This window comes from Corapipo altera, unplaced genomic scaffold (genome assembly GCF_003945725.1).
Source record: "Corapipo altera isolate COAL_440 unplaced genomic scaffold, ASM394572v1 295, whole genome shotgun sequence".
Taxonomy (NCBI): Eukaryota; Metazoa; Chordata; class Aves; order Passeriformes; family Pipridae; genus Corapipo; species Corapipo altera.
Genome location: NW_020884936.1, coordinates 824,764 through 839,072, shown reverse-complemented (window position 1 = coordinate 839,072; position 14,309 = coordinate 824,764). Strand labels below are relative to the sequence as shown.

The following is a 14,309-nucleotide window of genomic DNA, read 5'->3' as shown; positions in this document are numbered from 1 at the left end:
ATAAACTAGACACATCTAGAGGATCAGAGAGTCAACCTAAAACAGCCTCTGGAAGGGCCTTGCTCTTTTTTTCCATTATCTGAAGGACAGTCAAAATGTCTCAGCTAAGTGGGGTGGAATTGGGTCTAAGCTTTTCTTGTCATAGTTTTAAATAGGAAAAATATCTGAAGTTGCTGAATTTATAGTAGGCTAAAAGCATGGTGAATTACCTCATGGTTTCTATCAACTAAGAGCATGAATGTGGACCTTGCTGTGCCAGGAATACTAATTGATAGTGACCTGACTCTGTATTTGATAGCAAAGTCAATCAAAATAATTAAATAGTGTGGTATCTGATGATTGAGTGCACTTAGAACTTATATTGTTTCACAGATCCAGGCTTATGCAATGGCACTAAAATGCAGGCTTAAGCAAGTAATGGCTATTTCCTGCCATGTTTTAAAAATCAGTTTTGGGTAAAGTCATAGTATTTCCGATTTGCAGTGTTAAATTCAATTTTATCCAGATTGCATCTACCTTTGTGGAATTTGCTTATCTCCGTGCTTATTTGACATAATCATATCTTCCCATGGTAGAGGCTGGCACTCTCCCTGCTGAATTGCTTTCTGACTGCTGATGATACAGTGCTGTATTTATGCAAGACTTGAAATATACCACAGAAACTATTAGGCTCCTCATGTAAGGATTATACATGATATATATCACTATTTCTTTTAAACAGATAACTGTAATGCTCTCTTGATGCATATTTAATGTAGCAATAGATTACATTTGTACTCCTGTATTGGTAGGAGCACCCAAACCAATGTACTGAACTCTGTTTTACAAATAAAGGAGAAAAAGTTTTCTCTGGTTATGTCTGAATCCCTCCTCGGAAAACAGGGCAGTTTACAACATCCAATTATTATCTCATCAAATTTTATTGAAAGAGTAATTAACAGAGACAAAATAAGTTTTGTTTTTGTTGATTATATCTGTCAAAATCTCTTCCGGAAGAACTCAAAGACCTGCTTCACAGTTTGATTGCCATTTCATGACACCCAGCCCCCTTCAGTGCTATCTGTGAAAAAATAAGACGTATGTTGCATCTGAAGCCTTAGGACAAATTCCCATCATGATAATCACAAAATGAAAGGGCAATCTGAAAAGCCAATTATTTCAAATACAGGAAGATGGCACTTGCTGAACTTAATATTATTTACTAGTCTTTAAGGTCTGTAATTTCCACTCATGTTAATGCATTCTAATTATAATCCTGCTTAGCTTTTGTTTCTGGTGAAGATTAAAGTGGTCTGTTTGATGTGTTCAAAAAAGTGACTACAGAAAATGGTGACTTAATTGGAAGATGTCAGCTCAGGAGAACGTTTTTGACATGAGGACTGTAAGGCTGTTAACAAACAGATTCACTCATTTGTCTCATCATGAAATGAAAACAAAAATCACAATACTATGGTAAAATCTTGACTAGGAAATGCCTGCAAGACTCTTTGAAGCCTTGGGTTCTTTTCTTTCCTGAGCTTTGGCACTGTGTTATATGCAAACCACGTTCCCCAGAACTGTGAAGGGAAATAGGTTCCATGCAGAACAGATGGATCAGGGCTAATGCGGGGATGTGCACTGGAGATGAGAACAGTTTAATACCACAAGGGGAGACTGGAGGAAAATTGGAAGGATGGGGGTATTTGAACTAATTCATGAATCATTTCCAACTGATAGTTGTGCCTTCAGGCACAGTGAATAATATCAAGGAAGCATATTTAAAATTTATAAGTTTGTTTTAATGTAGATTAGAATTAAAAGCCGTACTTTTGGATGATTAAAAAAATATCCTGTATTCCCCTGTCCCAAAATGTACCTTTGTGATTTAAATATCACCAATGAGCCTTATTATGTGCACTGTGCCATGAATTGCTGTTTGGAAAACCATGGCAGATTCATGGACTTGGCCAGAGCTTTTGGGAATGCATTTTTTGGAAGAATTGTATGAGCTGGGAGAACATGCTCTTCCACTTGAATCCAAGCCACAGAGATGCAGCTCTGGAGACATGGTCTGATTGCTAGATCTCATTCAGATGCCTCTCTAAGTCTCCTCTGTCTTCGTCTTATCCAAATAGCCTTCAGTCTTATGAGGTTCAGACTGCCCAGAGCTGTGCCAGAGTGAGCAAATGTAGATTCAAAGATCTTTGAATGAGATCTTCAGGCATATGTTACAGAATGAGGCTTTCACCAGAGACATTTCACATCACTGTTGTGGTGGATATCTTACTGTAGGGTAGGCAATCACATAGAAATAAAGAGGTCCACCTGAGAATTGAAATAAAACCCTTATAAAACCATCAGGATCTGAAACAGGGAAAATATTTGAGTGGTATGTAGCTTACCAGAGTTTTGTTTATGGATGGAAAAGTACAATTCCATGTGTTAGGACATCAAAGATTCTGCATTTTACAAAGCTCAAAGTATATGGATGAACCTGATTACCTGTATTCATTTGGACCTGGTTAATTAAAAAAAAAAAAGAAACTGTGAAAAAAGGAAATGTATAGGCAATTGTCTGGGTGCTCTGCATTCTCTACATGACTTCTCAGGAGATAATTTTCAAGCTATAGAGGAGGATGTGAAACACTTGACAGTGAGGACAGATTCTGAGAAAAATCTAAAGAAGGTGGGTAGTTCAGTTTGCTAGTAAGGAAATAATCTACACGTGTTTCTGTTCACCAGCACAGAAGATGATGCATTATTCCTCTGGTATACAATTCTTTCGTTCCAGGCAGGGCTCAATAGGAACAGAGAAAGGTATGACTCTAATGGCTCACTTGCCTAAAACGTGATTCTCATCTGCTGATTTCATTGCAGGTTGCAAATCTGGCCTGTTCAATCTCAAATAATGAAGAAGGTGTGAAGTTAGTCCGTATGGCAGCCACACAGATTGATAGTCTGTGCCCACAGGTAAGTAAGATTCCTACTAAAATGTACCTGAGAACTCTTTTAGTGTTTAAAAGCATCAGTTAGCTGAGACAGGGAAAACATCCTGGGTGAAGATTATAACCTTGTCTTTGTCATGACATTGTTGCCTGATTTCCATAACCTGTGAAAAATTCATTCATACCTCGAGACCCACATATCAAGTGGGGTGTGATGCTGTGTTTGTAACACAGCCCGTAATCTTTTTGTTCTATTTGTTGTGAAAAAACTTTCACTTCTCCTAACAACTGGGTTTGAATAACAGGTAATAAATGCTGCACTCACGTTGGCTGCCAGACCCCAGAGCAAAGTAGCCCAGGACAACATGGATGTGTTTAAAGATCAGTGGGAGAAGCAGGTGCGAGTCCTCACTGAAGCTGTTGATGACATCACTTCGGTGGATGATTTCCTCTCTGTCTCAGGTACTGGGATCAAGGGACTCTTCTAAAAATATACTCCTAAATTGAAGTAATGGGTCAGAGTGGATAAAAGCTATAATTACTAAAGCATCATTAATCCATTAGTCTGTGTCTATGGGAATGCTGATCTTCTGCACCCAGTGGGAGCAGCCACACCATGTCAATTAACCCCTGGTAGCAATGGTTGGCTTTTCACCTCCCAGAAAATGGCATCCTATTTGCACTTCTATTTCTAGAGAAGTTTTGTTTCAACTCAGTTACAAAGTAGGATTTTAGCCACCTTTTAAAAATGTGTTCCAGACCTGTGACAGGCTGACAGTATTTGTAGGAATTGTTAGAATCCTTGTGCAGTTGCAGTCAAGAGGAAGAAAGATGAACTTTATAGAATCATAAATTCACAGGATGGTTTGGATTGGAAGGGACCTTAAAGATCATCTAGTTCCAATGCCCTGCCATAGACAGGGACACCTTTCCCTAGACCAGGTTTCTCCAAGCCCCATCCAACCTGGCCTTGACACTTTCCTTGTTTTATTCTGTAGCTTTGCTCAGTGTGTCTGTACAGTGGGGCAGGTGTACCATAGATACCTTGCCCTCTGACCATCTGTACAAGGTTACCAGGCCCTGAAGAGGGATAGAAAGAAGGGAAATAGGCAGAGGCTGCATATGTTAGTGGTCGACCTTGACAGTGTTAGTTGTTGGACTCAGTGATCTTAGAGATCTTTTCTAGCCTCAATGACTCCATGATTCTATGATTCTTGTCTGGGTATGTTGTCAGACATGGCCACTGTGTGCATTTGCAGAGAGCTGGGAGGCACTTCTGGGTCTAGAGTTATTGGTGTAACAATAAAACCAGAGAGAAGTAGTAAAGTAGTACAGGAAAACACGAATCTTTGCACTTCTCAGGCTTCACTGGGGAGACTTACAATGCAAAGCAAGCTCTGCTGTGGAAATACACGAAGTATCTTAGTCCTCATGTAAAGAAGGGATGGAGAAGAGAAGGACATTGACTCTTTGGGTCACAGTCTTTTCTCCATCCTCCTTGTAAAGTGCTACATCTTGTGGCAGAGTGGATTGTTATGATGCAGTCATACACAACGAACACAGTAATTGCAGATTGCTGTGTGTCCTGGGGTAATTGTCTGCTGCAGAAAACTCATTTTCCTATTTCAGTTTGAAAGATGAATTTCATTGTTGTGAATAAGGACACAGAGTGGGCCTCAGAAGAGGCAAACTTCATGAGACAGTCTGGCCAAAATATTATGTTTCAATCTACATTGCTTTCCTTGATGTTACCTAAATTTTCTAATAGAATTTTGTGAGATTTGAAGGAAAAAAAATATTTATTCTTTTAAAAAATCCCTAGTTTTCCTTTTTGCTCTGACCTTTATTTTGTTTGGCTGTATCCTGCTACTATTATTAACAGGAAAATGGTTTGACTTAGTTAATTACATTCCACTGTTCAACAGCCCTGTTCGGAGTGCTTACTGCAAGCCATGACAAGAAAATGAAAATGAACTGTCAGAATAAAAGGGTACTTCAGAATGTGGGAACACATTGATTTTTATTTGAGATTTGAGACCGACAAACACTTTTCAGCAGACCTGTTTCTACAGCGAAAGGGCAAACCAGACTGTAAACTGCTGGCCCAGTCCACAAGCCAGAGAGCTGGCAAACTTTCTCAAATAGCCATTTTCTGATTTGCTTGAGAACTTTGTTTACTCCAAGTGCTTGTATCCATAAACCAGAAGTCAGTTGAATGGATGATGGGGGTTTCATTCCTTTTTCTCAAATCATTTTTCCTTCTAACTTCGTCTTGACTTAGATCCAAACTTTCCAAGGTGGTTGGGAAGTATAATTTCCATTGAGTTGTTTTGTTGGTTTTTTTGTTTGTTTTTTTGTTTCTAATGCTGTCCATAAATAAACACGACATGTATCCAGAAATCCTGTTGCTTGCTTACTCTAGGCTTGGAAACCTCAGCTTACACAGGGTAGTTTTATTTTTAGATGTTAAACCAATGAACCATTCTAAATGCTACTGTCTGATTAAACATAACTCCTGAAATGACACATCCTCCTCTTCATACTGAGTGTCACATTTGATGGCATGTTTTAATAATAGGCTATCAAAGCAAAGCTGACCATGGTTTTAATAAGTTATTTTATATTCCAAATGCAGTGTCTGTTCAAATGCATGTGGCACTTCCTGTTGGGCAAAATTTGGTTATGCCACCATAAAAGCAATTGATGATGTTTGTGAGAACAAAATAGTGGAGAAAAATTTCGGCAAAGCAATGCTTTTTAATTCCATATAGGGAGTTTTTTAAACAAAGGATTTTGCCTTGCGAGTTACTCAGATTCATATCTCAGGAGACTTTCAGTTTCCATCCATAGTTGTTAAAGTGTAAAATTCAACATCATGTAATACATTTCTGAAACTCTCAAATGATACAACCTTGGGATTTTTAACACTGAAGATTAGTAAGTCATTCTTTTTAGTGGCCAAAGATAATTAACAAAAAGCAGTTGGTGTAATTCTGTTTTGTTACTACTACAAAGAACAACATTTCATTTTCAGTTTAGAAGTGTCTGTAACAAAAAAGCAAGTTGTTTTTTAGAGTTGCTGAGTGTCTCAGAGTGAGTTTGGTCAAATATGAAATTCAGTCATTGTCTTATTGAAATTACTTTGACTCTCCTGGCTGCTGGCAAATAGTGCCTGACCTAATCAAAATCTGCTTCATCTTTTCACATTATTTATATGAGAATACTACATAAATCATGATACTACAGCACATGATTCTGAGCCAAAAAAAACAGTGCAGCTCCCAGGAATCCAATAAAACTGGTCAATATTACCTCATCTCAGCAGAGTCACTGTTGTTAACTCTTATTTCAGAATATGCACAGTCACATATAATTATAGTGTGTGTCATGAAAAATTCAGAGCTTATTTTCTGGCATAGATGGAGTGCAGGAGACGAACTGCTTGTGCCCAGGCTCCCTGCTATCTACAAAGGCCATTTGCTGTTGTGTTTTCAAAATTATTTATTTTCTTTTCTGACTTATTTGGGCATGAATGAACCAAACATATTAAATTTCATGGGAGTGTGTAAATTCATCTTCAGACTGTTTATTAGAGACTCTGCATAATGTTTGACCACTTTCCTTTTTGCATTGATTTTTATTACACCAAAATTCAGCGTGATGGTTGAAATTAATGTGACTGGTTTGCAAAGAATTACAGGTTGGGACTCACAGTACAGGTAAGATGATAGCAAGTAGTCCAGTCCCTGTTCAAGATAAATATCACACTTGGGAATTTTACTATTATGTGGCATAATATCACAGAAGAGCATTTGCTGTGCAGACCTGGATAAAGACAGATATCAATTTTTTAACACACTGACATTTACTGTTTGCCCAAATCTGTAAACTTTGCTACGAGGAAGAAGGAAATTAAATGAGCTGTATTTTTTTTCCCTCCATTCCAGAAAACCATATTCTGGAAGATGTGAATAAGTGCGTGATTGCTCTCCAAGAGGGGGATGTGGATACACTGGACAGGACCGCGGGTGCCATCCGAGGCCGTGCAGCCAGAGTTATTCACATCATTAATGCAGAGATGGAAAACTATGAAACTGGAGTTTACACTGAGAAGGTACTGGAAGCTACCAAACTGCTCTCTGAGACAGGTGAGTTTATTAGAATTATTGATTTATTGAAATATTCATTATTTGGTCACATAAAACTTTCAGTTAATTCTCTGAGATCTGTAACTCAGAGGGAAATCTTTGCTTTAAAACAAGATATAAACAAATAAATTCATGACCACAGATGGTTTTTTTATTCTCTGCTCAATTCTGTTGCAGAAGTCATACTGAGAAGAGATTCTGTAACCCATCAAGTCTGGGCTGCTTCATCAAAGTTTCTAGATTTGAATAAATAATGCACAGTCTTTTCTTCTGAGTCAGTTGATTATGTATTATGTGTCTCTGGAAAATCATTACAAACATTACTCTGTAGTCTGTGCAGGTGAATGTACTTGTTGATGACTGAAATTGTGTTTCTAAACAGAACAATTTTTCACTGAAAAATACATATGAGCAACTGAAAATGTATTATCTGATTGAAAAATATAAAAGTCTACTATATTATAGAAAATATGTAGATTATATAAAAATATAAAAGTTTGCTGGATTGATAGACTGGGGAAAAAAAATCCTCTTTTTTTTTTTCCCAACCTGCTTTTACCTTGACAGAGCAGGGATTGGATTCATCTAAATGTAGGTTTTTGCATCTAAGCTGGTCATTTTAAACCCCTTTATACTCAATACTGTCTGTTGCTATGTGCATCTCAATAATTCAGTGCAGTCAAGTGCTCTCATCTTGAAGCAGTGGTCTATATTTTTTCTCATGAATCATGCTTTAGATTTTATTGCCTTCACAGACTAGGTCTCCACTCACTGACCAGGTGACCAGGTATGATACGAATTCACTTATTATGGATGTCTGAAAATGTCTGAGCTGATCCTCCCCCACCTGATTGCACTTGCTCATCTGGGATTTAAAATCATCAAGATCATTTTAGAGGGAAAAAATTAAAATTGCATCTGTTCAGGACACAGCAACTGTAACTTTTGGACAGAAAAAACAGTCATTTCCCTATGAGATGGAAAAGAAAAAAATTTTGTGCCTCTACCAGTCTCTGTGTCCACTTTGAGAACAGGAGTCAACAAAATAAGCTAAAAAAATATGTTGGGATTATTTAATATTATTGTGTTATTGTTCTGCCCAGTGTAATATCTTTTAGCCCTAATCAATACCCCAATCCTTATTTGAACAGATAAATCCCAGTGACCAAAATCAAGAATTTCTTCTTTTTCTGACCTTCCAGTAGGATTTATTAGAAATTATAGCTGAAGTGTGGACTCACGAGACTGTAATTATGACTAGAAAGTTGTGCCTTGAACACGTGCAACACTGGTTGATCCACAATATCCTGTAGAATTAACTTTCACAGACTCTTTCCTGTGAGCTGCAGAGAGAAAATTTGGGGAGAGGTCAAAAATCAGTGATATAATTTTCAGCCTATGATACACACTCCACTGGGCTCTACAAAGCCATTTCTTATGCATCATTCTTGTTCTCTTTACATCTGGTTGGCCTTAAACATGTCCATAATGCCCTTTTGCCTCAAAAATGCCCAAAATGCCTTTTGGCCTTAACTTGAAGATAATGCAGTGAGGTTTGCTTCTTTTTTTCTTAAAGTTTAGTGATTCGAGTTGTGTGTGTTTTAGGTGGGAGGTGAAAGAGTGAGTCCAAGAGTTGTTCTCATTAATCACTCTAGTTTTTACTACCCAACAACAAATCAGTGGAATAAGTACTGTAAATGTGGCTAATTTCAGAAGTGTATGAACTGGTGTTATGAATTCACAGGAGGAAAATAATCTTTTCAGTCTGACATGGTAAAATAGTTTGTTGCACTCTTGTGTTAAAGTTGTCTTTTAGTCAAGGAGGGATTTTGCAGAATTCTTCCTATCACTAAGACTTCTTTAATAAGCAAAACAAAATGTCTGTTCAGGCTTTTTATTCAGCTAAAATTTCTGACCTAACGTTCCATAAAATTTTTTGTTAAAAATTTTTCAACAGAGTAACTGGCAGGTATAAAGTACCATTATACAGATCAATAATAGACCCAGTTAATACTTATATTCCATATTTATTGTACTTTTTAATATAATTTGAATTATAATTAAGTACTATAAACTATGGACTAAGTACATATTGATGACATCAACTTGTTAATGCTGAGATTCAATACTTAAGAACAAGTCCCTGTTCCTCAAATTTATTACTTATTTTGTATTTTGTCAAATCAAAGTAAACCTGAGGGTATTAAAAAAAATTTTAAAAAAAAATGTGTTTTCAATGCTGAGAACTTTAAATCATGTACAAATTGTGCAGCAGAAGTTTGAGAGACAAAATGGGCCCAAATTCAATGGAGCTGATGAAGCTTAAACAATTTATACCAGGCATGAATGTGGATCATTAATATTACAGCACAATTTCTATCTGCAGCTTTTCAGGCCATTTACAAAGGCATTGATTATTATTCCTCAGTGATTAAAAAGGTAGAATTTACTGACTCAATTCATTGCCCTAAAATGCAGAGGTTAAAATGGTATTTAGATGCCCCTGTGCCATTCTGTGCCCCATATACCCTCTCCCAGAGAACAGATTCCTTCCTACATATACACTGGGGTAGAGGATATTGAGACCTTGAGGGGCTGGAGCATGTCTGGGGAAGGGAACAGAGCTTGGGAAGGGACTGGAGCAGCAGGAGGGGCTGAGGGAGCTGGGGAGGCTCAACCTGGAGAAAAGGAGGCTCAGGGGAGACCTTCTGGCTCTGCAACTCCCTGACAGGAGGGGGGAGCCAGGGGGAGTTGGGCTCTGCTCCCAGGGAACAAAGGATGAGAGGAAGCGGCCTCAAGTTGCACCGGGGGAGATTTAGATTAGATATTAGGGACGTTTTTTTCATAGAAATAGTTGTTAATGATTGGAACAGGCTGCCCAGGGCAGTGGTGGATTCACCATCCCTGGAAGTGTTCAAAAAATGTGTGGATGTGGCACCTGGGGACACGGTTTAATGCTGGCATTGGCAGTGCTGGGGGAACAGTTGGACTCAGTGATCTTAGAGATATTTTCCAACCTCAACAGTTCTATGATATGGGTACCTATGAATACATGCATCTATTTCTACATTCTTTCTATTCATCACCTCGGGATCCTGCACAGATTTTATCAAACAGTCAAGAATGATACGAGTGATTTATTTGGATTCAGGTTCCACCCACAGATGTGTGTATCAAACTCTCTGTGACAAGCACGATCATGAACACCTCACCACTTCTATCTTTGTTCCTTTTTTGGTTTGTTTTGTTTTTTCAATTGACCTTTATTCATTTTTAAATTAAGTGTTTTTGGAAGCTGGGAAAAATTTAGTTAAATGACAGTGGAAGGGAAATAAGCACATTACCTTTTTCTTATTATTTTAGCTGTCAGCTCAGGAAAGGAAAGCCTCTGTTAAGCCTCTTTTCCCGGGGATTTCAATTTGTTATGTGAGTATTGGGTTGGATCCACAGTGGAGAAATATGGATACACAATTTTGGAAAGAGAAACACCTTGCTAATGGTTTTTTTTAGGGGAGAGAAAATTAATCTTTAATGAAAATTATATGGTGGGTTCTGAGAAATTGAAACCACAAATGTTACTTTAAAACCCAGTCACAGCTCCAAGTTTTATTTGTTTGTTGTGTTAATTTAGAGGCTTTGGAAAATATGGGATGTGGGTTTTTTAGTGTTTTAGTGCTTTCTGGCCTGCCCTTGACTAAGAACTGCCTTCAAAGCCAAGTACTTGGTAGAGGTTAGACTCTTATCTCTGACAGCAGTATTAGGGAGTGAGGGATTGGTTAATGTCTTTTTAAAATTGGGTACTTTCGTTTTCCTTTAAAAACCAAAATAAAAGCTTAATTCTCTCATGATGACTTCCTTATAAATCCAGGATGAAACCCATAAAACCACAGAGTCTACAGGGCTCGCTGGGAACAAGCACAAAACTCATAGATTTTAGTGGGTGTTAATTGTGTTAACTCTGGAGTAAACCAGAGTTTCAGGGTCTCCTTATTTGTTTGTTTGCTGGCTTTTTGGGGCACTGTGAAGTTTTACTAATATCTACAGCTTGGTTTCCTAAATAACATGACCCACTGTCTCCCTGGGGGCATCTGGCACCTGAATGAGCATAGGGTGGCCTGAGGCCAGGATAGGATGTCAGGCTGTGGATAGGAGTCAGGATCAGGCTGAAGAAGGGAAACTAGGGTCAGACACAGCCCTGATGCCCCCTGTTGAATGTTTTACTGGCATTCAGATTTGTAGAGAACTGTGAAATTATACTGTTGCAGGTGGTCCATGCTGAAGAAAAAAAAAAAAGAAAGAGTGGAAAGGAAAGGGATTAAAAAGAAAAGGTTAAGATCAAGGATAAAGGCAAAAGGAAAGGAGTAAGAGAAAACAGAGCACAATTTCTGTTTGAATATTGAGATCTCTCCTATTACTCTGCACCCTTTTGTAGAGTGGCCAAGTCCAACTGAGACTGTCCCATTGCCTTTAATAAGGAGAAGATTGAAGTCTACTCAGCAATTATTTGAGAAGCTGTAAAAACTGAAGAGAAAAAGCTTAAGTTTCTAAATAAGTAAGAAGAATTGACCCTAGAAAGAAATCAAGTAGCAGACTATGAGGCTAAATGTTATTTTTCAAGATTTCTGAGGTTCAGGAAGGAGAAAAAGCTGTGACATTCTTTAAAGGTCAGAGGGTTGAACTTAGATTGGGAAAACTGGAGTAGACTTTGCAGGGTTGTAATGAAAGGAGGTGAATGGGAAATGAAGGAGAAAAGAGCAGAACAAGTTAAGAGCAGAGATGCCTGGGAAGGGCTGTGAAAAGTTTCCAACAATTTTTGGTTTTCTTCAGTTTACACTGGGATGTCTGGAAACTATCCTGGAACAGCAAGTGCCTTAGTACTTGGGTTACTCCTGTGAAGGACACTGGAAATATGAAATCGTCTGATTCACACCAGAAATTTTGAGTTTCAGCTTTAAGCATGTTATAAAAATATCCCAGTAACTTTGTAACTGGCTGTTTTTAAGTAGGTCACTCTGACTTGTGTTTTGACACAATTTTTTTATTTTGTCTTTATCAGAACGGACTAAAGTTGAAAATCAGCACTACTGGCAATTCAGCAATAACCCTGTGAGAGTTTTATCAGTGTGAGTAGGACAAACTTTAAAGATATTTATCACTAGGGAAAGGCAGCTCAATGGTGTTATCAAAGCTAATATTAAAACGTAGGAAAGATGGATTTTTCAGCAGTGATATGAAGGGAAACAAAATGTAGAAGCAAGAAGATGAATTTAAGCATAGCTGTCATCAGAAAAACCCCTGTATTGAATCTGAGAGAGAGCTAAAAATTGCAAAATGGAGCCTATTTAAAAAATAAATGATGTTAAATTCGTGTTTTATGGGAGCTCGGGTAGTTATAGTACAACTTATGGGTACCATCATCCTGAGAACATGAGATCATTTATCCTGGAATTTTGATGAAATTATGACTTTTATTCTGCAAAGTACTCTAACATTTTCTTTAAAGTTTTGCTAAACTGAAATGTAAAGGTCAAGGTGTTACCAACAAAAAAAAAAAATGATGCATTATTAAAGAAAAGATATTTTACAAAAGGAGCAGAGAATACCCAAGGTTGTGCTCCACTTGTGCTTGGTTTGATCCAAAGATTTTTAACCAGAGAGACTGTGATCAAGATACAGAGGAATACAGTAAGGAATCACAGCAAATGCATTATAAAACAATTAAATGAGACACAAAAGAGATGAATAAATCACCACTGTGGCTGAAAGCTGAAACACTATTTCTTTTTCTCTGCATTTTTAGAGTTTAAAAATAGAATACAGTGCTAAAGGAAAACACAACCTAATTGATTTAAATTTTCTAAGGCTTTTCATAAAGTCCTGCACACACAGCTGTTTGGAAAATGGTTAACCATGGAGTGAGTGTTAAGGCTTTTGATGGATTAAGAGCTGGTTACAAGGCATAAGCAAAGCATAAGTGTCCATTTCTTAGCAGGCAGAAAGATAAATCCCGTGATGCTTCAGGGGTCAGTGCTGTGGTTGGTGTGCAATGTATTAATTAACAGGTGAATAGGCAGAAGAAAAAATTGCCACAAGGAAAATGCTGGTTTAGCTGGTAGGAATGAGGGAGTTTCCCTGTCAAAAAGACAAGACTAAAAGATATTTTTATTTAATTTCTCTAGGTAAGTGGAACGATTAAAACTATATTATCTACAGAAACAAGAAAGGTTCTGAGCTAATTCATCCTCTCAGAAAAAATATGGAATCATTAGGGGCAGCTGAACAAAGATACTTTTTCCATGCTTAACAGCCCTCACCGCAGTGTTGAAGATGTTAGGCTGTATTTATAGGAAGATGCTCACTGAATACACCAACTAGTTGTTTCCACTTTGATCTCCACAACCTAAAGGTCTTCCAGAATGGAAGAAGGTCAAGATAAGGATTATATGATTAAAGAAAATTCGAGATTTAGATGCAATTTAACTCAGCGAGAGTTTCAAAATACCAGGATTATCTATTTTGGATGTGCCAGACACCTTATATAATGAACAGTAGGTTAATATAATAGAAATGCCCATTTTCGTAAACTGTTATTGCTTAGTTGCTGTTCAAATCTGTTCTCAAAAAATCTTGTGTTGTTAAAAACCATTTTTTAAAATAAGAAGGATGGTGGTGGAAGTGGAAAAAAATTTACCAAGCCTAGAAAATAAAGGCAGAAAAATGCAGTGAATATACACTAGCTCCAACAGAATGTTTGTGATCACAAGTGAGAATTGTACAATAATCTTTTAAAATAAAAGCATTGGTATTCCTTGCATCCCCTTGCCTACACACACCTACATACAGATATACACAAACCTAGAACTAAGCCAGAAAGGGTGGTTTGCTTGTGTTATACAACCCATTTTATGTCCAACAGGATGGGACTGTTTTCTTGAGGGGATTTTTTTAAGAATTAGCTTTTATTTGAAATTGTAACCTGAGGGGTGTTCCGTTTAGGAGGAATAATATTTTGGGGGTGCTCACTGCTTGTAGTCTTGCACAGGTAGACAGGAGAATGAGAGATCTGAAATTGGTGGGACACATCTGTCCCTGCAGCTGCCATTTGTTATCCTTCTCTGAACACTTTGCAATGTACCTTTCCTTGTACCTATGTGATGTACCTGGCCATGAGGCAAACAACACTTACCTCGCTTCTCCCTTGACATTTATCTTTCTGCAAACGACAATTCGGTCTGAA

The 14,309-nt window shown here is 37.6% G+C and overlaps 1 protein-coding gene across 5 annotated transcripts in view; it reads left to right on the top strand.

Moving 5' to 3' along the window:
* Nucleotides 1-14,309, top strand: part of CTNNA2 (catenin alpha 2) — a 505,236-nt gene that overhangs the window by 438,611 nt on the left and 52,316 nt on the right. For all 5 annotated transcript variants that reach the window (XM_027660541.1, XM_027660548.1, XM_027660542.1 and 2 more), the window contains 3 exons: nt 2,857-2,949; nt 3,230-3,386; nt 6,872-7,072. In XM_027660541.1, coding sequence (XP_027516342.1) covers nt 2,857-2,949; nt 3,230-3,386; nt 6,872-7,072 — 451 coding nt within the window. The remainder of the gene's footprint in view (nt 1-2,856; nt 2,950-3,229; nt 3,387-6,871; nt 7,073-14,309) is intronic.